The sequence below is a fragment of the Bubalus kerabau genome, chromosome 1 (genome assembly GCF_029407905.1).
Source record: "Bubalus kerabau isolate K-KA32 ecotype Philippines breed swamp buffalo chromosome 1, PCC_UOA_SB_1v2, whole genome shotgun sequence".
Classification (NCBI taxonomy): domain Eukaryota; kingdom Metazoa; phylum Chordata; class Mammalia; order Artiodactyla; family Bovidae; genus Bubalus; species Bubalus kerabau.
The window spans coordinates 190798282-190820076 of NC_073624.1; the positions used below are offsets into that span (position 1 = coordinate 190798282).

At 49.8% G+C, this 21795-nt stretch overlaps 1 protein-coding gene across 8 annotated transcripts in view; it reads left to right on the top strand.

The window, feature by feature from the left end:
- The window catches only part of P4HA2 (prolyl 4-hydroxylase subunit alpha 2), a 37949-nt gene extending 16154 nt beyond the window's left edge, over nt 1-21795 (top strand). For 6 of the 8 annotated variants that reach the window (XM_055547945.1, XM_055547932.1, XM_055547968.1 and 3 more), the window contains 11 exons: nt 1004-1141; nt 4378-4617; nt 5863-6056; nt 6838-7014; nt 10620-10690; nt 10927-11026; nt 15443-15496; nt 16024-16089; nt 17806-17874; nt 18264-18360; nt 21333-21795. In XM_055547945.1, coding sequence (XP_055403920.1) covers nt 1004-1141; nt 4378-4617; nt 5863-6056; nt 6838-7014; nt 10620-10690; nt 10927-11026; nt 15443-15496; nt 16024-16089; nt 17806-17874; nt 18264-18360; nt 21333-21403 — 1277 coding nt within the window. In that variant the 3' untranslated portion in view covers nt 21404-21795. Of the gene's footprint in view, nt 1-1003; nt 1142-4377; nt 4618-5862; nt 6057-6837; nt 7015-10619; nt 10691-10926; nt 11027-15442; nt 15497-15914; nt 15975-16023; nt 16090-17805; nt 17875-18263; nt 18361-21332 lie in introns of all 8 variants that reach the window. The other 2 variants (XM_055547985.1, XM_055547960.1) reach the window with 2 other exon arrangements.

Consider the following 21795-nt stretch of genomic DNA (forward strand, 5'->3'; position numbering starts at 1 on the left):
TTGTGGGTGCTGTGGGAAGAAGAGGCTGGAAAAGAAATGGCCTTGGAGTTCCCCTTCCAATTCTCAGCTCCAGAGCACAGTTGAAGCCCCTAAATCAGCATGGGAGAGCCTGGCCCCCGCTTGGAGTCCTGAGATTGCAGGAGATGTATATCTTGCTTTACAGCCGGATCTTGGAGTCACAGAATAGCTTCCTTGGTTGCCTCTGTGGTTAGGGCTCTCCCAGATTCTGGGCTGTGGTCTTGAGCACCACAGTCAGGGAGCTCATGCCCTGAGCTCAATGTGAGTTGGAGTGGCAGGAGTTACCCTAGTAAGCAGAGCCGGTCGGTGTGGTATGGCAGGGGAATCACGCACAGCAGGGCATGTGCGGCCCATCTCAGTACTTGGTCTGCTCAGATGATCCTCTAATCCCTAATCTTGGTGAGGGGAGAGTGCCATGCACCTCCAGGACTGTCGTCATTACCTTTCTGGATGATTAGGACCAGTGGTCAGTAATGAGTGGCCAGCTGGGCTCTCTTCTGTCCCTTGGGCTCCTCCATCTGAGATGTGGGCCAGGAATCTGTGATTACCTGGCCAGCCTAATAATCCTAGATCGAGGTTTACTGTGTGATTTGTTTTCTGCTGAGTGGTCAGCAAGTCCTCTGTTAGTCCTTTCCTGTGTCCCAGTCAGTTACCCTCTCTGTCCCTTCTGTCTCCATCGGGTCTGTCCGAGTGCTTTGGATCCAAGACTCTCAGACTCCCACATGTTAATTGGTCTGAGGGAGCCGTTCTGTTCAGTTCAGATGAGCAGCACAGGCAGTTGGTACAGTGAGGAGTAATAAAGGAGAGGTCTCCCTGAACTGGAGCCACTAGGAAGGGCTTCCTGGAGAAAGGGGAAATGGCCCTCATGAGGAGGGGCAGGGAAGTGCAGTAGCCAGGGACCCTCCTCTGGGTGCCTGTCTAGTTCCAGGTGAAATTCTGTCCGTGGATGGAGGTAACCGTTTGTCCTCACTCTCTCCTTTGGAAGATTTTATTGCAAACCTGTCAGTGCAGCGACAGTTCTTCCCCACCGATGAAGATGAAACAGGAGCCGCCAAGGCCTTGATGAGACTTCAGGACACATACAAACTGGACCCAGATACGATTTCCAAAGGGGAACTTCCAGGTAACTCACCACTCCAGACAAAGGCTGTCCAGCGCGTGTGTCTACTATGGTGTCTGGACAGGGCTGGAGCCACTGCTGACTCGTCTCTACCCTCGGGGCACCGTCACCTCTGGCAATGGTTCTCTCTTTGTTTCCAGTTGGTGCCAGTCCCCTAGTCTATGACAGCTGCCTCCCCTCAGCCCCTCTCCACCCACCTCCCTCTAGCCCAGGCCTCCCCTCTCTCAGCTCAGGGAAGGCCAAGGCTGCTGGTCAGGACCTCCTTGGCCTGTGTCTCCAGAGTACCACTCAGGTCTGTATCCAGACCCACTTCAGTTCCCACCTTCCAGGGTCCTCTTGCCCAGGACCGATCTTGGAACTTGTTGTCCCATAGCCTGTGTACCCTCAGTTACAGTCTCTGCCCCTTTTTTTCTGTGTCCACCTCTCTGGACTCTTCCCCCTGAGCTCATCTTGGAAACCTCTGTTCTTGCTCATCTTACATACCCCTGCTTCAGGATCCCAGGCCTGTTTGAGTCTCTGCTGCTGATCGATCTCTTCTCCCTCCTGGTTAGGCAGCTGGATAGTCATCTACACTCTTTTCCTGTTTCCTTGGTTCCTGTGTCCTCCTGAACACACAAAGTCTGGCCTCCTCCTGCCCCTGCAAGATCACCAGGGGCCACTTGGATGGTAAAGCCAGCAGACGGGTTTCAGGCCGAATGTTCTTTAGCTCTTCACTAGTGTTCAGCATATTAATTGCCTGATTCTTCCTGATATTCTCCCCTCCTTTGAATTCTGGGACACTGATCTCAGCTGTTTCTCTTTTGGCACCTCTCTCTCTCATTTGTTTTACAGGCCCTGTTTCAATTCAACTGGCTGCCTCAGTATGTTTATAAGAAGACGTGTAGGGGTTTGGTGGCTATTAAAGGGCAATAAACCCAGGGATTCAGTTAGACTCGGGTAGATCTTGGAGGCTCCCTCACCCGTGGGGACCCTGTAGGAGGCACAGCAGAGGGAATCACGGTGTGTAGGGGAGGGGGAGGAACTGTGTTGTTGGCTAGTCAGAACCTGGAGCCTTGGCACTGGGAAGCCCAGTGAGCCAACAGGAAGATTGGGGATATCTCCTTAATCCTCACTCAATAAGATTTTGGATCAAGGCCAGGAGGCCAGAGAGAGAAGGTGGCTTGGGGCACCTGCAGGGTCCGTTTACCCTATAGCTATGAGAATGGTTGGTGGGAAGAGGGAGCCACAGCCAGGCATTGACCCTTCACATTTGGTAACAGCCCCATGTGTATCCTGGAGGGGCAGTGAGGGGTGGATGGGAGTTGTTCCCCAGGGTGCTGTTCCTACCTGGTGTCTCCCTAAGCACCTTCTCCAGGGAAGCCTGTTCACAGTGCTTTACTTTTAGGGCTAAATCCAAATTCCTCTTAACATGTGGTCTTTGCAGTCCTGCGTGGTACCATCTCCCTGGCCTCCTTGCCCATTGTACTAAGCTTCATCACTGCTTGGCTTGTTTGTTCATCCCACAAACTCTGCAGGTTTACCTTTATGGCCCTTCAGCATTCAGCTCAACTGGTATTCTCCCGAGAGCACTCTCCAGAGAGCAGACTTTCACACTGGTTTCTGGGAAAGATACTGAGTGTTTGGGAGTCATTCTTGACATTCTTGGTATCTGTGAGACATATGGTAATAGTTATTGCTTATTACACTCAAAGGAATCATAGGAGACATTTTCATGTGACATCATCTTTTTGAATTCTTGGCACAAGTCCTCTAAAATTGATGGCATTATCTCTTTTTAGAGGTAACAGACTAAGAATCAGAGAGGCTAAGTAACTTGCCCGTAGTCACACAGCTGTTGGGTGCTGTAGGTAGGCCCACACAGGCCCTGCTCTGTCCAGCCCACTCACCTGTTATGCTGCCTCCATCAGTGTTGAGTTCCTGCACCCACAGAGCCAGCGATCTGTGGAGGTTCATGGAGAGTGAGCAAGGACTCAAGGATGCCTCCCTTCTCCCATCTATGGTCTTCCCACTAATTCTGTCTGGTGTTTATTTCCCCCGTTTTCCTATCCTGTCCTACATTGTCTGTTCTTGAGCCATCCTGGTGAGCAGCCCCTGAAGCCAACCCATGGCAGCAGGGGTTTCATTCTGGACATCTTGGATATCAGGCAGAAAGAGCCCACTCTGAGGCAACTCTCCATTGTCAGCCATGCCTGGGTTGCCGTTAATGGTTTTGTAGGGAAGTTCCTTTGCTTTCCAGGAGGGTCACAGCTTAAACCCTGCATCTCCCCATAGCTTATACACCACATCTCCTTCTTGACTTGAAACTCTCTTCATGTTCACTTCCAGCATGAACTAACAGCAGATGACCTATGGTTAGAGGACCTGCTGAATCGACCTTTACCAAGTGCCCCACCCTGGTGGCTCAGACAGTAAAGAATCTGCCTGCAGTGTGAGAGACCTGGGTTCAATCCCTGGGTTGGAAAACCCCCCTGCAGAAGGGAATGGCTACCCACTCCAATATTCTTGCCTGGAGAATTCCGTGGACAGAGGAGCCTGGCAGCTATAGTTGATGGAGTTACAAAGAGTGGGACAGGACTGAGTGACTAACACTTTGACTTTGAAGGGCCCCACCGCCTAGTGGTCAAATCTGGCATTGCAGTCTTATTTCTTGACCTCCCTTGGCATCTGTCGCACCACTCCTGTTCCGTTTCTTCTACCGCTTAGGTGCTTCTCAGTGTTATTCACTCCACCGTTTCTGTACAGGTGGCCTCTGGGGCCCTGGCCTCAACTACTGTGTCTCTCTTTCCTGACACTTATTTCTGGAAGCATTTATCTTCATCCATGGCTTTACCTGCCACCTCCGTTCTGTTTTTTATATTCAAGTTATTTTTTCTAAACTTCCAGTCTCAAATGGGCAGCTACCTTGCACACATCTCCTGTGCAGCACGCAGGACCTTTATACTCCCCTGAACACTACTTCTTGGGCATCCTGGGCTCCTCCATAATAAAGGCCCCTTCCCCCTTAGAAAGAGGGGAGTCTGAGGATAGGAGACAGGCTGTGCACCCCAGCCAGAGGCAGGGCCAACATGGCTGTGCTTTCTGTACTCATGGCCCTAGGAGGTGTGTGGTCTGAAATCCTAGTGGGCCTCTGCTGGGGTGATGCCCCCACCTCCCAGGGGCCCAGGCTCCCGCAGTGGGGGAAATCTCTCTCCCTAAGCCAGAGGCCCTTGGAGCCTGACTACATGCCTCTCCGGCTGCAGGAACCAAGTACCAGGCCATGCTGAGTGTGGATGACTGCTTTGGGATGGGCCGCTCGGCCTACAACGAAGGTGACTATTACCACACGGTGTTGTGGATGGAACAGGTGCTAAAGCAGCTCGATGCTGGGGAGGAGGCCACCACATCCAAGGCCCAGGTGCTGGACTATCTGAGCTACGCCGTCTTCCAGTTGGGTGACCTGCACCGTGCCGTGGAGCTCACCCGCCGCCTGCTCTCCCTTGGTAAGGAGCCTATGGGGGAAGGTCAGGTGCAGGTGGGAGGTGGCAGGGGTGGCTGCTGTCAGGGACCAAGCCAGTCTGACCAGTTGCCTAGCTGGTGACCAATTCTTTGCTGCTTTCAGGCCCAGGCTAGCTGCCAGCTTGCTCTTTACCTACCTCTGTTCTGGCCTTAACCCTTGCCCAGTCACTGATGAATACACTCAGGCCTGTACATAGATTTCTGTTCCTTTTATAAATGGGAATCCAGGGTTGCAGTATATCTGCTGTTCTGTAGGGTGGAGCCTTTATTAAATCCACAATAACTCTAGAGGCAAGCTGTATTTCAGGGATGCTGCAGTGACGTGACCTGACCTGTTATTAGAGGCCTGAGCTCTAACTGATGGACTTGCCAAAGCTTTGGGCATTTAAGTGTCTTGTGATGTTAGACTGAAGGAGATCAAAGCACTGTGTCTCAAGAACCTATTTGTTCCTCTTCTTATTAATATTTGGGATATCATAGTTTGGGATTTCAGTGGCCAGCAAAGACTTCCTTTTGCTGCTGCTTTTCATGGGTCCTGCGTCTGAGGCCAGCTAGTGTGGATGTCTGTTAGACGGATGTGGGAAGAGAGCTTTGTAGACTCTGTCATGTTAGTAAGAGCCTTGGACAGGGAGTCGGGTCACCTAGATTCCTCCTCTGAATAACCTCACGTTAATTTCCTCACATCTTTGGGCTTCAGTTTCCTCATCTGAGGGGTGGCTCAGTAATCCTACCTGGCTCACTCCTTTGTGTTGTGAGGCCCATGGGACAAAGCTGTGGGAGTGTCATGTGGCTGTTCTTGCTGGTGTTTCAGCCTGCCTTCTCGCTGTGGCCAGGGCGTGATGCGCTTACCAGTAACAGAGCAGATGGACTCTAGGGCACGGATGAAGCTAGCACACAGCCAAGTTGGGAGGAGGAGGCAGAACTCTGGACTGCTTCTCTGGACCCGTGTCCTCAGGATTTCCAGGGAAGTCTGAGAGGAGATCTGCATCAGTGACGCGGCATCCCCTCCACCCCCACTTTGTTGCTCCTTTCTCATCTCTGACCAGAGTGGAGAGAACCTCTGTTGGGTTTTCCTCTATGACCAGCAAACTCCGCTTAGGTGCTGTGGAAGCCAGAATGCTGCGTGCAAGTGAGCTGCTGGGAGAGAAAACCGCTTACAGAATAATTTCTCTAAATGACCTAACAGATGTTTGTGGTTTCCTTTTCCTTCATGTTCTTTCCTTTTGTAGACCCGAGCCATGAACGAGCTGGAGGGAATCTGCACTACTTTGAACGGTTGTTGGAAGAAGAAAGAGAAAAAATGTTATCGAATCACACAGAAGCTGAGCTCGCATCCCAGCAAGGCATATACGAGAGGCCTGTGGACTACCTGCCCGAGAGGGATGTCTACGAGAGCCTCTGTCGTGGGGAGGGTGTCAAACTGGTGAGACATGTGGCTGGGTCAGGGCCCAGGCAGTGGACCTAGATTTCAGCTCTGGATAGACAGATGTGAGGAAGATGTTACTCTGTCTCTAGGTGGTTTTCTCAGTTCTTGGTCGTATCTGCTGAGGCTGACATGTGGATGTTCTCCGAGGTACAGGGTAGGAGACTTGTCTTCCCTGAGGTCCCAGGCAGAGCTTCAGTCCTCTGAGTTGTTGCTGAGCACCCCTCCCCATCCCAAGAGGCTAGCTTCTGCTTGACTCACTGTTCTAAGAAAACCCGTGGGACTTGATGTGCCTTGGGCCCCAACGGAAGTCATGATCTCTAGCAAAGACAAGACAGTTGCTAGAGCTTGGTATGAGGTATCACTGGCCTTGGACAGCCCTGGGACCCCGGTGCTTCCTCACAGAGGCTCAGATGTGAGTCAGTCTGTTGGCCTTCTCCGTGCCCGTGTCTGCTTGCTCCCGCTGGCTCTTCTGTCTAGAAAGACGTCTCCCCTGCCCCAGCCCTCCTCACCTACTCACGTCTCTGTGAGAAGGGTCAGGAATTACACCCTGCCACAGGGCTTGTCAAATGAGGAATTCTTGGGAGAGGAGAACTTCTGCATGATTTGTGGCGTATCATTTCATGCCAGCCAAACTGAGGGGCTTTTGTTTTCTTGTCTGGTGAGGTGGGAGGGAGCGACTGCTGGACATGGGGTTTGAGACCAGTGTCTGCAGCCAGCTAGTCTGGGACTGAGGGTTAGGACTCACTCGGTTCAGGGCCTGTTGTTCTGTGTTCCCCAGACCCCCCGAAGGCAGAAGAGGCTCTTCTGTAGGTATCACCATGGCAACAGGGTGCCGCAGTTGCTCATCGCCCCCTTCAAAGAGGAGGATGAGTGGGACAGCCCGCACATCGTCAGGTACTACGACGTCATGTCTGACGAGGAAATCGAGAGGATCAAGGAGATTGCGAAACCCAAAGTAGGTGTCTCCGCCATTCCTTCTCAGGCCGCTTAGTCCAGGTGCCATGGGCAGTGTGGCTGCTCACCCAGGTGGCCTCTGCTGATGGCTTGCATGAGTCCACTGTTGGGTACTAAGGTACTGCAGACTCGATTTGACCTTGAGAAGTCATGGTCCACGGGGGGAACCAATGTGGACAGACAAGGGTGGGAAATAAGGGCACCCTGGGCAGGTTGGTGGCTGGCGTGTGGGTGAGTGTTTAGGAAGTATGCCGTGGGGTACTGCCAGGCTGGGTCCCGTGGGGCTCCTGATGAGGGCTGCGAAGAAGTGATTGACTTGGAGGAGCGTGAGTGTCTGCAGGACTGTCTTCTCATCTAGTAGCATGCTGGGTCTCTCTGTTTATTCACACCTTTAAATATTTTCTTCACGTAAGCCCGGCGCTTCTCTTGTTAATTTATTCCTAGGCAGTTTGTTGTTTGTTGTTGTTGTTATTATTATTGTTATTGTAACTTCACTTTGTCTCTTTCACCATTATGATTTTACTGGTTACGTTATTAAATTAGCATACCATCATAAGCTAAACTGTTGATTGTAAAAATATATTTCATCATAATAGCTAATGTGTACTGAGTTCTGAAGTGTGGCAGGCCCTATTCTAAGTCCTTAACATGTGTTAACTGCTGTGTCTGCTCAGCAGGCTCCGTCATCATCTTCATTTTACCCACAAGGAATTAGACCCGGTGCAGATCACAGCTAGTGGTTGAACTCATTTCTTATTCTTTTGGTTTTAAGCTAATTATCTTAGGTTGTCCATATAGTACTGCTGCTGCTACTGCTGCTAAGTCACTTCAGTCATGTCCGACTCTGTGCGACCCCATAGACGGCAGCCCACCAGGCTCCCCCATCCCTGGGATTCTCCAGGCAAGAACACTGGAGTGGATTGCCATTTCCTTCTCCATTGCATGAAAGTGAAAAATGAAAGTGAAGTCGCTCAGTCGTGTCTGACTCTTAGCGACCCCATGGACTGCTGCCCACCAGGCTCCTCTGTCCATGGGAGTTTGCAGGCAAGAGTACTGGAGTGGGGTGCCAGGGCCTTCTCCGCCATATAGTACTAGCACCTGCAAATTAGAAAAATTTTGTTTTCTCTTTTCTAGTCATTATAGTTCTGTTTCTGTTGTCTTGTTGAATTGTCCAGAGCTTCTAGAGCGTTTTTATAATAGGAATCTTTGTCTTGTTCCTGAATTTCCTAGAAATGCGGTTGGTATTTCACTGGTAAGTGTGCAAGTTGGCTGTTGGTTTTGTATATATGTCATCATATTACAAAATTATTCTTCTATTTCTAGTTCATAAAAGGTTTTCTCCCATTTGACATCTTTCAAAGAGAACTGCTTGCTGCCATGTCCCCACCCTTCTCCTGTCACTGGTGATCAGGAGCGAGGAGTTAGCTGGAGATCCTCTATTGCTCTGCTTCTAAGAGAACTGTCGAGGCCAGGAGGCCAGGACTCCTGGAGAGACCTAAGATAGGTTCCCATCCTGGGCCCTGGACTGCATCTTGGAACAACCTTGCTTTAAGGTACTAGGACCTCCAGGGCTCAGAGCCAGTTGTTAGTGTCACTGATATTGCTGAGGGAGGGTCTAGCCAGAGTGTGTGGAGAATGGGGACCACAGACCCCCACTCTCTTCCATTCCCTGGACCAGCTCCAAATTCCTGCGGGAGAGAAAACTGCTTTCTTGGCTGTCAGGTGAAGGAGGCACTGTGGTGCCAGACCCTCCTGAGAGATTGCTCCCTGTCCCTCTGTCCAAGGCAGAAACATTGCTCGGTGTGGATGTGCTCATGCTGGGTGCGTGTGTGCACATGGGTGTGGCTGAGGAGGAGAGTGGCTGGGAAGCTAGTCTTTGAATAGAAGCCCCGTGAAGGGCCAAACATGTTGGCTATTACAGGCAGACCTCTCCTTTCCGGAGCCTGTGAGGGACAGATGCTATCCTGGCTTTGAAGTGGGGCCCATGAGCTTAACTTAGCCTGTGGGGAATGCCTGGCAGCTGCCTGCAGGTCTCTGGCCTGCGTTCAGAATAGCTCTGTCTGTCCCTGGGAGCCGCGCACAGCTGCCCAGAGCCTCCCTGTGGGCGTCAGGCCAGTGCTGTGGTTCGCTTGTTTGGATGGGATCTAGCCACAGCTGCGGCTGTCATCAGGGAAGAACAGGGGTGGGATCTCGGGGAAGCCCTCCGTTCTGGGTGCAGCGGGTCTTACCTGAATGTGCTGCAGCAGCACCTGTCCACTTGGCCAGCCTTCTGGTCCATCCACCCCCTCCATCCCTTCTGCCACCTCTTGCCCTGACCTCTCTTTGACATCCTCACTGGCCTCCTTGTTCCTGCTCTGACCCCTCCTTAGTCAACCCTCGATGATGTATCCACAGTGATCCTTGTTACACTCAGGCTGTGGTGTCCCTCCCCTGCTTCTCACTGGTCACAGGTGACATCCAGCTCAACCCCCTCTTGCCTCCTCAGCCTGTTCTCATTTCTTCCCTCTCACTTCTAATCCACAGTCATATGCCACATCCATTTTGACCTCTGGGTCCCTGCGTTGCTGTTCCTGCCCTGTTCCTGTAATCTTCTCCTGCCTGGCTAGCTCCTGCTTACCGTTCAAATCTCAGCTAGGTGGTTCCGCCATCACCCCCTTTAGGAAACCAGTCTTGACCCTGTCGACTGCACTCCCCCAGACACTGAGCGTCCCCCTTCCCGGCTTCTACATGCTGTGCTGTGACCACTCAGCTGGTTTTCCGCCTTCCCACCTGACTGAGTTGTATGAGGATAGCGGCCATGTCTTGGTCGCCTGGCATTGTGCTGGGCACATGATGAAGCACTAGTTAAGACAGTCCACAGCTGGAGCATGGGGGGCTGGCCCCAGGCAGCAGGCCCTTCCTGAGAGTATCACTGCACCAGTCTGTGGAAACTAGGGGATATGAGATAGGTGAGGTGTGTACGTGTTATTATGAGTGAGCATGTAGAGGTGGGTGGCTTCCAGCAGCCCTTCACTTATTGCTGCTTGTAGACTGCTTTCCTGACTCTATCTTCTGACTTTGCAAAGCTCCCAAGGGAGTGAAAACTGTGCTTTCTGTTTTTGTTCCTTGTGCAGTAGGAGGCCAGCAGAGGCTGTGCAGTAGGAGAGTGTTTGGGTAGGTTTCTGGGCAGAGGAGGTTGCTGAGGTTCAGAAGGACAGTGGACTTGACCGTGTTGAGGGGAGCACGCAAGACGGAGACTCAGGGACGGCAGCACAGTCTGAATATGGTGGGAGCGGCCAGGCGTGGGCAGGTGTGGTGTGTGGGCCTGGGGAGAAAGGGGCTGTCTATGCAGATGGGTGAATAGACTAAACAGACTCCATAGGTATAATTCTGCAGACAGCATGGACCTGGGAGCCAGGGGCGGGCAGGGGCCAGGCTCTGACAGCAGAACAGGAATTTGGAGACCACTGCCCTGGCCTGGCTTGCAGGATCAAGGGGCCTTGGCTAGAGCCACTACCTGCAGAGCTCCTTCCCTTCCTGGTCTGATTGGCAGATCAGGTCCCAGTCTCTCCAGGAAAACACTCAAGGCAAAGAATGATAAGTGTGCCCTTTCTTCCTGCCCTCCAGCTTGCACGAGCCACTGTTCGTGATCCCAAGACAGGCGTGCTCACTGTTGCCAGCTACAGAGTTTCCAAAAGGTTAGCAGAGGTGATGGTGGAGGAGGGATGGCTGCTCACGCCCCAACTCCGGGGCCTCCCAGTTCCTACTGAGGGCGGTGGCTTGGGTGGGTGTCCTCCCTGCTGGCGCCCGCACCTGCCTACGGGGAGCTTTCACTCTGTGCTGCCTTCAGCGCCGGCCCTGAGGCTGGGGAGAGTGGAGGACCTCATCGAAGCCTGCTTTGCCGTGTTTTTCTCTCCCTCTTGTTTCGGTGTAGCTCCTGGCTGGAGGAGGACGATGACCCCGTTGTGGCTCGGGTGAATCTGCGGATGCAGCACATCACAGGGCTAACAGTGAAGACTGCAGAATTGTTGCAGGTATGGCTTGTTCCTGGGACCCTGGAGTTGGGAAGGGAGTGTTTCTAGCTAGATCATCTCCCAGGGTGCTCAGGGCTGGGCCTAGGGTAACTGTATGACTACAGGATGCCACGAGTACGGAGTGGCCTCCTATTGGGAAGCCAGAATTAAGTATGCCCACTGGCATTCAACAGTTAGTGTTCACAAATGTCACCTGAATATCTTCTCTGTGCCCAAGTATCACACTAGGTGCTAGGGATTGTTGGTGGGTGTGGCGGGCCCATTTACGTCATCTTAACTACAGAAGCTGACATCCTGAATTGTTCCAGGGACACCTCTAAGAGCTGTGAATATATTCAGAGGTATGGTTTTGAGTCTTAGTCAAGTCCACTTGGAGGTAAAATGTTCTATAATACTTTAGCAGGGAGAGGCCTAGATTGGTTGGATGGTGAAGATGAAATACTCCATTTTAAGTAATTCTGTGGGACCCTGGCTTCCTGCTTTTTATTTCAGAGGTGAAGACACACGGCAGCACCGTACTGAACATTATGGGCAGAGCTCCTACTAATATGTCTTCTGTTCTATTGCATTAAAATCAGCACTGGGCATGCTCCCTTCTGAACATCCCAGATTCTGAATTCTGCTGTAAAGTGATGCCCTGAGACACTGCCAGAAAAGTTTCACTGGCATTTTTCTTGAGTCTCTTGGATCTGTTTGGCCAGAGGTTCTGTGTATTTAAGGATCTCACACTTTAACTGATCAACCATAGCTCTCAGTAGAATATTGAACTGAGATCACTTGGAAAATATTCTCTGAACTTTTGCCTGGACACATCCAAGCAAATCAGCACTTATTCCCCACTACATAGCTGGGTCAGCAACCAAAACCAATTTTGAAGGTTGTCTTTATGGATTTGTGTGAAGTCTACCAGAGTTTTTTTTTTTTTTTTTTTTTTTTTTAAAGCATGCTGATTATCTTACAGTCTTGTGAACATTTTATGTAATTTTTTCAGTTCCACTGAGCTTAGTGTTGAGTTTGAAAGTCTAATTTTTAGGTAAGATCTGCAGACAAGCGCATCAAGAGAGGACTTCTGCCACATCTCCCACTCCCCTGTTACGTGAGAGAGCACACCCCTTTCAAGAGCGAAAGGGTCTCCATGCCCCAAGTGCATTCCTGTTGGTGTAGTTGTGATTCATACCTTCCTGGAACAGGTTTTGTGTTGCTGTTAAGACATCTGCCATTGCTTCCTGCAAATGAGCCAGTGTTAGGACCATCATGGCCCTTACTGAGGATGATGTTCCATTTGGTTGCTGACTCCATACCCTGGACCAAGTGGCTGAAAAGAGTGTACAAGGCCTGTACCCCTGTTGCTCTCCTGGATGACTGTGTATGCCAGGCTGTACCCTATCTCACATGCAACCGCAGAAGACGCAGCTTTGTCCTTGGTCTGGCTTCCTCTTAACTGACCTCTTGTAATGCTGTGACTCAGTTGATAAGTGGGCTTTGAATGCTGCAGCTCCCAGCATATGGCCTTTTATGGTCAGGGTCTTCCGGAAGACCACTGTTGTTTGCTTTCATTCTCTAGGAGCTGTCTTGGCATTTTCTTTGCCAGCCGGTGTTGTTCAAAGCTTTGATCCTACACGGACGGGGGATAGGAAACTAGGTTTCAGAACCTGTCTCCTAGTGTTCATTCCACATAGTGTGATACATGCCTAGGCACCAGCAAGAGCCTTCCCACCAGGGTCCGCATGGGGGCATTACAGGCTTCTGGAAAGGAACTGGTTCTTCTGCTGTCTGTTGACACCCTCACCTGTAGTTGATGTGTTTGCTTTAGATCATTTGGAAGAAAGGGTGATCGAGGCTTTCTTTTGAATTGGATGAGGGCCTGTCTGAGAGTGGAAGAGATCCTGCATTGCCAGAATTCCTGAAGGTTGAAGACTCTGCTGATGTCTCAGTCTCACCGAAAAAGTGATTTCTAACTCTTTTTCCCCCTTCACTCTGACCTCAGTATTTTAAATACCCACATCTTTCAAAGGACTGACCCTTAATACTTTTGTGACAAATGAATACCTCCTCTCAGGAATCAGTTTTGATGTACAGCTTCTTGTTATGTGAGGTATGAGTCTGGGGCCTGGAGTTGCCCAGATGGTGGTTCTGATGGCTGCACATCCAGAAGTTCCCATGGCACTTGTACTATTTGGGGATGGTATTAAATACTACAGGTACAGTAGCCTGAACACTATGATCAAATGTGAGAATCACCATGATTCTCAAAACTGCTAAAAGATGAGCCATCCGTAACAATGCAGCTTCTTTCATTATCCCCAGGTAGTGAAAGTTTAAGCCCTCCATCCAGCAAGTGGGAGTGTTGGAAAATGCAGTCATACCTTGCACCTCCAGCAACAAGCAGCAAGTGAACTCTCCTGAATGCACTGGAAAACTGATCACAGTCATGTTTAAAGTTTTCTTCAAGTTCTTGGCTATAGTGGATCCAAAGAAAAATCATTTGTGATATCACTTCATCAGCTTCTCTAGCACTTCTCTCCTTACATGCATCGTCAGTCTCAGGGTCACCTGCTGAACTGGGCCTCCTCGCACTGTTGATAGTATTTTTGGTGTGGGACACTTGACGGCCGAAGCACCGTGTGACAGGATGTTTTCTTCCACTGATTCCGATTCTCCTTATCAATGTTTTTATTTTTATGGACATTGAAAAAAATCATTCTGCCCCAAATCTGCGTTTCATCACATTCAAAAAATACTGTTTTATACTCCAAAAGGAGGATTTTCTCTCTTGTAGAGTCCATCCTCCCTCTCCCTCCATCCTGTTAATAGATGGCCATTATTGCTAGTTTTGCAGCATCTCTTTCCTGACTCGTAGAATCACCACAAAGTTTATATGAAACCAATTTTCTGAGGACTAATAGTTGAATCTTCAAAGTGTTTATGGTTTCATTAAGACACAGTAGCCAAGTGTTCCCAGATAGACATTGGTGGTACCATTTGGTACATCAGCTTTCATGTCAGATTATGCATTTCATCTTTTTTTTTTTCTTAGTCAGTTTATTTTTATTTTTTTTTCAATTTCTATTTTTTTAATATTCTCTATTTGTGATATGATCATGCCTTCCTTTACTTCTTTTTTTTTTTTAGATTTTATTTTAAATTTTATTTTATTTTATTTTTTTTAATTTTATTTTATTTTTAAATTTTACAAAATTGTGTTAGTTTTGCCAAATATCAAAATGAATCCGCCACAGGTATACATGTGTTCCCCATCCTGAACCCTCCTCCCTCCTCCCTCCCCATACCATCCCTCTGGGTCGTCCCAGTGCACCAGCCCCAAGCATCCAGTATCGTGCATCGAACCTGGTCTGGCAACTCGTTTCATACATGATATTATACATGTTTCAATACCATTCTCCCAAATCTCCCCACCCTCTCCCTCTCCAACAGAGTCCATAAGACTGTTCTATACATCAGTGTCTCTTTTGCTGTCTCGTACACAGGGTTATTGTTACCATCTTTCTAAATTCCATATATATGCGTTAGTATACTGTATTGGTGTTTTTCTTTCTGACTTACTTCACTCTGTATAATAGGCTCCAGTTTCATCCACCTCATTAGAACTGATTCAAATGTATTCTTCTTAATGGCTGAGCATTTCATCTTGAACTTCGTCTCTCATCTAACTACTGAAGCTAAAATAACCATTGTGACTTAGAACTTATATTGTGCTGGTAAACTGTTCACAAAGGTGTTTATGACTTCTGATCCAATTAGTGATACCTGAGGTGGCTCAGGCCCTGGTCTGGGTTCAGGCTCCACTTGGGAGCACTGAGGTAGCAGCAGTTTTGGGACCCCTGCAGCCAGCCGCCCAGGCCCTGCTGCTGCACTTGGGTGCAGAAGTATTCCGTGCAGTGGACCACTATGAGATGGGGTGGGATTTGTTTGTCCTATTCAGCCTGACCAAGATGAGTTTCTGGGGCCTGGTGACAGAGGTGGCAGGAGCATGGCCAGGCACTGAGTAGCTCCCAAACTAGTACTAAAAAGAAACCCCGCACCCAAACCAGTTCTGAATTTATTGTTGGCATTCTTCTGGATTACCGCTTCATTATCTTGCAAATAATCATGGCCTGCCTGAAGGAGGGCTCCCTCTGCTGCCATTCATGTGTCCCTCAAGGGCTGGAGCTTCTCCACGGTGGCCATCTGCAGCTTGCCATCATGTCCTTTCTTGGAAACCACATTTGTGCTGCACCCTTCCTCTTGGACACAACTATAGACCTGTTTGCAGCATTTGTTCTGCCCAAACTGGCAGGGCATAGCTACCCTCCTCAGAGAGGCTGCTCCTTGGGGTTCTGGTTGTTACCTGGGAGATGGGCTGCTTCAGGGTGGTTCGTGCTGCTGACAAAGTCCAATGCTGTTATTTCCTACCAGGTTGCTAATTATGGAATGGGAGGACAGTACGAGCCACATTTTGACTTCTCCAGGGTAAGACCCCGCTCAGGTTTTTTCAAAGGCCCTGCTCTAGCTGATTTGAGAAGGCTGTAGCCTTCACCTTAGCCCCCTTGCCTCACCAGGGCCCACTCTTTATTACTGGAGAAGCCCAAGTCCAGAGCCAAGTGCAGCCCGGCTGTTTCCCCTGTGATATTGGGAGTGGTCCCCCGACCCAACCCTGCCATTCTTTGCCCTGACTCTGAAGCAGAGGACATCACTAGGTCTCTGTGAACTCTTTCCTGCCCCTTCTCCTCCATGCCCAGCCAGGATTTCCCTTGCAACTTTGGCCCCTGGTCCAGGCCTATGTATGGAACCCCTGCTTAGTACCTTCCCTCAACCTTTTTGGCCCCAGTCCTGTGGGTGGCGGGGGAAGTCAGTTGCAAACTTGGGTGAAAGTTGTTGTCTATTGCAGCGACCTTTTGACAGCGGCCTCAAAACGGAGGGGAATAGGTTAGCGACGTTTCTTAACTATGTAAGTATTGGGTACAGGCCCACCTGTGTGCTTTCACTTAATTTTATAGAAACATGAGCAAGATGCTTTCAAGCGTTTAGGGACGGGGAATCGTGTGGCCACGTTCTTAAACTACGTAAGTATGACGCCTGCAGCGTGTGGGCTTAAGGGGAGCCTGGGTCCAGAGTGCTCTCTTAAATATGTTCCCATCAGAGCCGGTACCACCAGCTGTTGCTCAGTGGCTGGGTCCTCCTGGCCCTCAGCACCGTTCTTCGCTGGAGTAGAGTGTTGCCCCATGTTTCCATTTGTATGCTTCTCCCAACTCCTGTGATTTACATCCCTGGCTCCTTTTTGATGGGCCCAGTGCTAGTCTGGACTTTGGGGATGGGTGTCCTGGAGAGGTCTCTGCTTAGTGTCAGAGTGAGGAGGTGGCCTGGAAATGCTCTTAGATGAAGCGGCCTTCATTTCCCCGAAGCTCAGTGGCCTGCCTGCCTCCCACCTGCTGCCTGTACTCCAGCCAGGGTTAGGTTTACCTCTCACATGAGGAACAGGTTCCTCTCCCTTTGGCTGAAAGAGGTAGCCCTAAAGAGGCATAGAAGTAACTTAAAGACAGAAGCCTGTGTCCATTTTCCCCTTTGGTGTCTTGTTTAAGTTTCACTGTGTGGTTATTATGTGCTGGGGACTGCTGTGAACATGCTGGTGAGCAGGACATGTGTGGTTTCTCATGGGCTTATGGTCTAATATGAAAGACTTTAGACATAGGAGAGGTAATTGTTTGGTTACCATAGTGATAAGTGCTTTGAAGAAGTAATGCAGAGTGGAGGTTCTGAGAAAGCCTCCCTTGAGAAGTAACATGTCAGTTGAGACTTAAAGGTTGAGTGGAAATTTGTTGGTAGAACATGATTTCTGGTAGAGAGGAGACTGTGTGGAGGCCTGGAAAAGGGAAGGAACTTGGGATGTTGGAAAAAGAGAAAAAAGGGTGGTGTGTCTCAGAGATAGTGTGTTAATCTGGGGTGGCTAAAGGGAGAGGCTGGTGAGACTTCCAGGGCCTTCAGGTTTTAGAAAAGAGCCTGGATTTGATCCTCACTCTGGTGGGAAGCCATCAGGGGTTGTCATTTTCCACATTTACCATTCGTCTGTTGGGTGCCCTTCAGTCTGTCTGGTATGTGTCCTGTGGAAATATTTTAGCTCCACGTTTTATTACCTTACAGGCAAAAAACTTGAATTAAGAGAGCCAGATGAGAAAGAGGTAGTGCTTTGGGCATGAGCTGAGCTCTGTGGGCATGAGTGCAGCCTTGCTGCTATGGAAATTGTGTTCCATTTAGTTTGAGGTTTTACTGCGGGAGATGCAGGCCCTTTGGAGACAGAGTACCCTAGCTGGCCCTGGGAGGGTGGCTGTTGTGGGAAGGTGAGAGTCTGACTAGAGCTGCAGGTTACCCAAGCCAGAAAAACAGTGCAGAGTTGGGACCACCAATGGTACTAGAAGCCACAGGGCAGCTCACAAGGCACACTGGGTAGGCGAGGGCCAGCTTGGACGAGGATAAAGGGCATGGGGGTCAGCCAGGCATTTTCCCAGCACAGACTCAGATTTTCCCCATTCGAGGACAGCCAGGGTATGGGTCTTCTTAGGCCTACCTCTCTCCATGGCGTGGACTGTCCTAATGAACCACTCAGATTAAGCAGGGTTTAGGGAAGGGCAGGGTGTGGGAAGAGCCTTTCTGGCCAGAGGGCTGGTGGTGGAGCTACTGGTGCTCAGAGAAGGACAATCCACATGCTTCATCATGTCCTTTGTGGCTCAGTTGCTCTGAGAGTATTGAGTAGAGGGGCCAAGCTCTGTGTTTTGTATTCCCAGATGAGTGATGTAGAAGCTGGTGGTGCCACCGTCTTTCCTGATCTGGGAGCTGCAATTTGGCCTAAGAAGGTAAGTTCTGGTTCTTGGGGGGTCAAAAGTTGAAGTGCAGGGCCCAGACCTCATTCCTGTCTCCTAGTCCAGTTCCCTGGCTTGCTTGACTATCACTTTGAGGGAGCTTAGCCCTTTCCTGAACCCTGACCTGTGGTCTAGGCTTTCACCTTGGGAGATGGAATGGAGAGGGAAATTCCTTGAGGGCCAGGTGGGATTCTCAGTATCTACCCCACCATGAAGGGTAGGAGCTTTTAGGGGAACTTCTCTACGCTGGAGTCCCAGAGTCCTGTGCCCCTGAACACAGGAGAGAGAGAGTGTTTCTGCTCAGAGAGGGCTCTGTAGTACTCAGCATCAGATCCTTGAGCCCAGTATCTAAGGGTGTTGTATGACAGGCTTTCTCTTTCCAGGGCACAGCTGTATTCTGGTACAACCTCTTACGGAGTGGGGAAGGTGACTATCGAACAAGACATGCTGCCTGCCCTGTGCTTGTGGGCTGCAAGTGGGGTGAGTGGCTTAAGTTGTGGTGGTAGCCTCTGGGCTCTGGTGGTCAGCCTGAGACTCTGAACTGAGAGATACTTGCTGCTGAATTTTCACAGAGTCAAAACCTTCTCCCTTTTGGAGATTTTGGGGTTTTGTGTTTCCTTGATAACCAGGAGTCCCACGCAGCCATGTTAGCTGTCCACTCAGCTGGTTATATGCTAAGACATTTGGTTGGGAACACTTTCAGAGGTGCCTAGAGAGCTGAGGAAGCCCCAAGGAAGACTAGCTATACAGGCATCCTAGGTCCAGGATGGCCCCCAGAAGAGTGGGCTCTGGCAAGGGTTCTGGGGTCACAGTGGGGAGAAGTGGAAACAGAAAGAGGAAAAGGTGTCTCAGGCAAGCAAAGCCCACATGGAACAAGGCTCAGGTTAAAACCAATGTCATAGGTGTGGGGACCAGCTGCCTTTGTCTCTTGCACAAGGGGAGGCTTGTGGCACAGAGACTGAGAGATGAGGCTTGAGGCTGAAATCAAACTGTGGAGGCTGAAAGTTGAGCTTTGTTTTGGAAGCAGCTGTGGTGAGTCATGGAGAGGCTTGAAGCAGGATGTGACAGGAAGTGATCACAAAGAGATGAATTTATAGACCTCTTGGAGAGTTATGGGGATAAATAGTGATAGGTTCACAGAAAATTAAGCAAATGAGAAAGAAAATAAGAAAAAGGAAAAAAGTTGTACCAGAAAGGAAATACAGTTGATCCTTGAATAAAGCAAGGTTAGGTAGGGGTGCTGACCCTCTACACAGTTGAAAATCCATGTGTAATTTATAGTTGGCTCTCTATATATGCGGTTCCTCCATATCCACGGTTCTACCTTTACAAATTCATACAATTGTGGATCATGTAGTACTGTAGTATTTACTATTGAAAAAACTAGGACTTCCCTGGTGGTCCAGTGGTTCAGAGTCTGGCTGCCATGCAGGGGACACAGGTTTGATCCCTGGTCCAGGAAGATTCCACATGCAGCTCCTAAAGCCCATGTACCTAGAGTCTGTGCTCCTCAACAAGAGAAGCCACTGCACTGAGAAGCCCACACACCACAACTAGAGGCTAGCACCCACCTTGCCACCACTAGAGAAAGCCCACGCACAGCAGTGAAGACCCAGTGCAGCAAAAGATAGATTTAATTTTAAAAATAAAGTGATAAATCTTTAAAAAAACCCATGTATATAACTGGACTTGCCCAGTTCAAATGTGTTGTTCAGGGGTCAGCTGTATAATCTATTAGGTAGCTCAAGTGTGAGTAATATTTACATGACATAATAATGTAAATACTGAATATTAGTTTAACTAGAACTTGTAATATAACTATATTGGGAGATAGGAAGGGGAAATATGTATTTTAAGAGTGGTGTAAAAAATTCCAAAGCTCCCATCGTTCATGGTAGACTATCAACATATAAGATCTAAAGTTGAAAGTCAAGAAATAACATTATAAGTATGTTATTTAGAAAAATGAGGATAAATATCAGAAGAGACAAAGGAGTTAAATGTTCAGTGGAAGTGGGGATTGGTGGTGGGAAGGGATAGGTAGGAGATTGCTATTTATCATTATAAGCCTTGTAAAACAATTTGATTTTTTAAGCTAAGTACATGTATTATTTAATTATCACAAAGTGTATTTTAAAAGTGCAGTGACCTCATTTGCACATTAAAAGCAGTTTTCTCAATTCATTATGAGTCTATGAAATAAAAAGCGTGGTTTGTGAATGTTTAAGACACAACTTCAGGTGATGGTGCTAGCACCAGCTCTGCTTCCCTGCTGCCCACAACACACAGGATCGACCTGCTGCCCAGAGCCCTTGAGGTCGACTGAGGCCTGCCACGGTCCTGACAGGCTCCCTGAGGTCGACTGAGGCCTGCCACGGTCCTGACAGGCTCCCTGAGGTCGACTGAGGCCTGCCACGGTCCTGACAGGCTCCCTGAGGTTGACGAGGCCTGCCACGGTCCTGACAGGCTCCCTGAGGTCGACTGAGGCCTGTCACGGTCCTGACAGGCTCCCTGAGGTTGACGAGGCCTGCCACGGTCCTGACAGGCTCTCTGAGGTCGACTGAGGCCTGCCATGGTCCTGACAGGCTCCCTGAGGTTGACGAGGCCTGCCACGGTCCTGACAGGCTCCCTGAGGTCGACTGAGGCCTGCCACGGTCCTGACAGGCTCCCTGAGGTTGACGAGGCCTGCCACGGTCCTGACAGGCTCTCTGAGGTCGACTGAGGCCTGCCACGGTCCTGACAGGCTCCCTGAGGTCGACTGAGGCCTGTCACGGTCCTGACAGGCTCCCTGAGGTTGACGAGGCCTGCCACGGTCCTGATAGGGTCCCTGAGGTCGACTGAGGCCTGCCACGGTCCTGACAGGCTTCCTCGGTCGACTGAGGCCTGCCACTGTCCTGACAGGCTTCCTCAGTCGACTGAGGCCTGCCACAGTCCTGACAGGCTCCCTGAGGTCGACTCCAGGCCTGCCACAGTCCTGACAGGCTTCCTCGTCTCTTGCATCTCACTGCCCACCCACCACATTCCAGCAGTGCCAAGCTTGTTGGGGTCCCTGACACACACACCAGCGTGGATCATGCCTTGCTCTCTTTCTTATCCTGTTCCCACTTCCCAGACCCTCTTTGGTATAGGAACCACCTGCTCTGTCCATTTCCTTCCCTGGATAACTCCTGTTCAGCTTTCTGTCCCAGCCCTAGGGTTTCCTCTTCCCCCACATGGTTAAACGCTCTTTAGCTCTGTTTCTGTGGCAACCTACGCACATATATCGTGTCACTGACAGACTTTTGTACAATTATCTGTTTTCCTTACCAGCTCATAAGCAACTTGATGACTGAAACCAAGTCTTACTCATGTCTGATTCCCAGGCCTAGTGTAGGAGTCATCATGAAGGAATCTTTAATTTTGGCTGCTAAATTAACCAAGAGGAATGTAACATACTTTCTGTTTGTTCACAGTCTCCAATAAGTGGTTCCATGAACGAGGACAGGAATTCTTGAGGCCGTGTGGATCGACAGAAGTTGACTGACATCATTTTCTGCCCTTCGCCTTCCTGGCCCCACAGTCCGTGTTGTCTTCAAGTTCAATGTGACAGACTCCTGTCTATGTTCCAGTCCCATCAGGCGGGTCTCTGGAGGCGTGAATGTTTTGTGTGGAGTAGAGAGTGGACTAGGGAAGGTCCTGGACGACGTGGGCCCCAGCCTCTCTGGCCAGCCCATGCTATCTCTGGCCGCTCGGGTAGGGTTGGAGCAGAGTCAGGTGGTCTGCACCTAGCAAGGTGCTTTTGTACCTCAGATGCTTTAGGTGTGAGATGTTTCAGTGAACCAAAGTTCTGATTCCTTGTTTACATGCTTGTTTTTATGGAATTTCTATTAATGTGGCTTTAACCAAAAATAAAACATCCCTGCCAGAAGCCTTAAA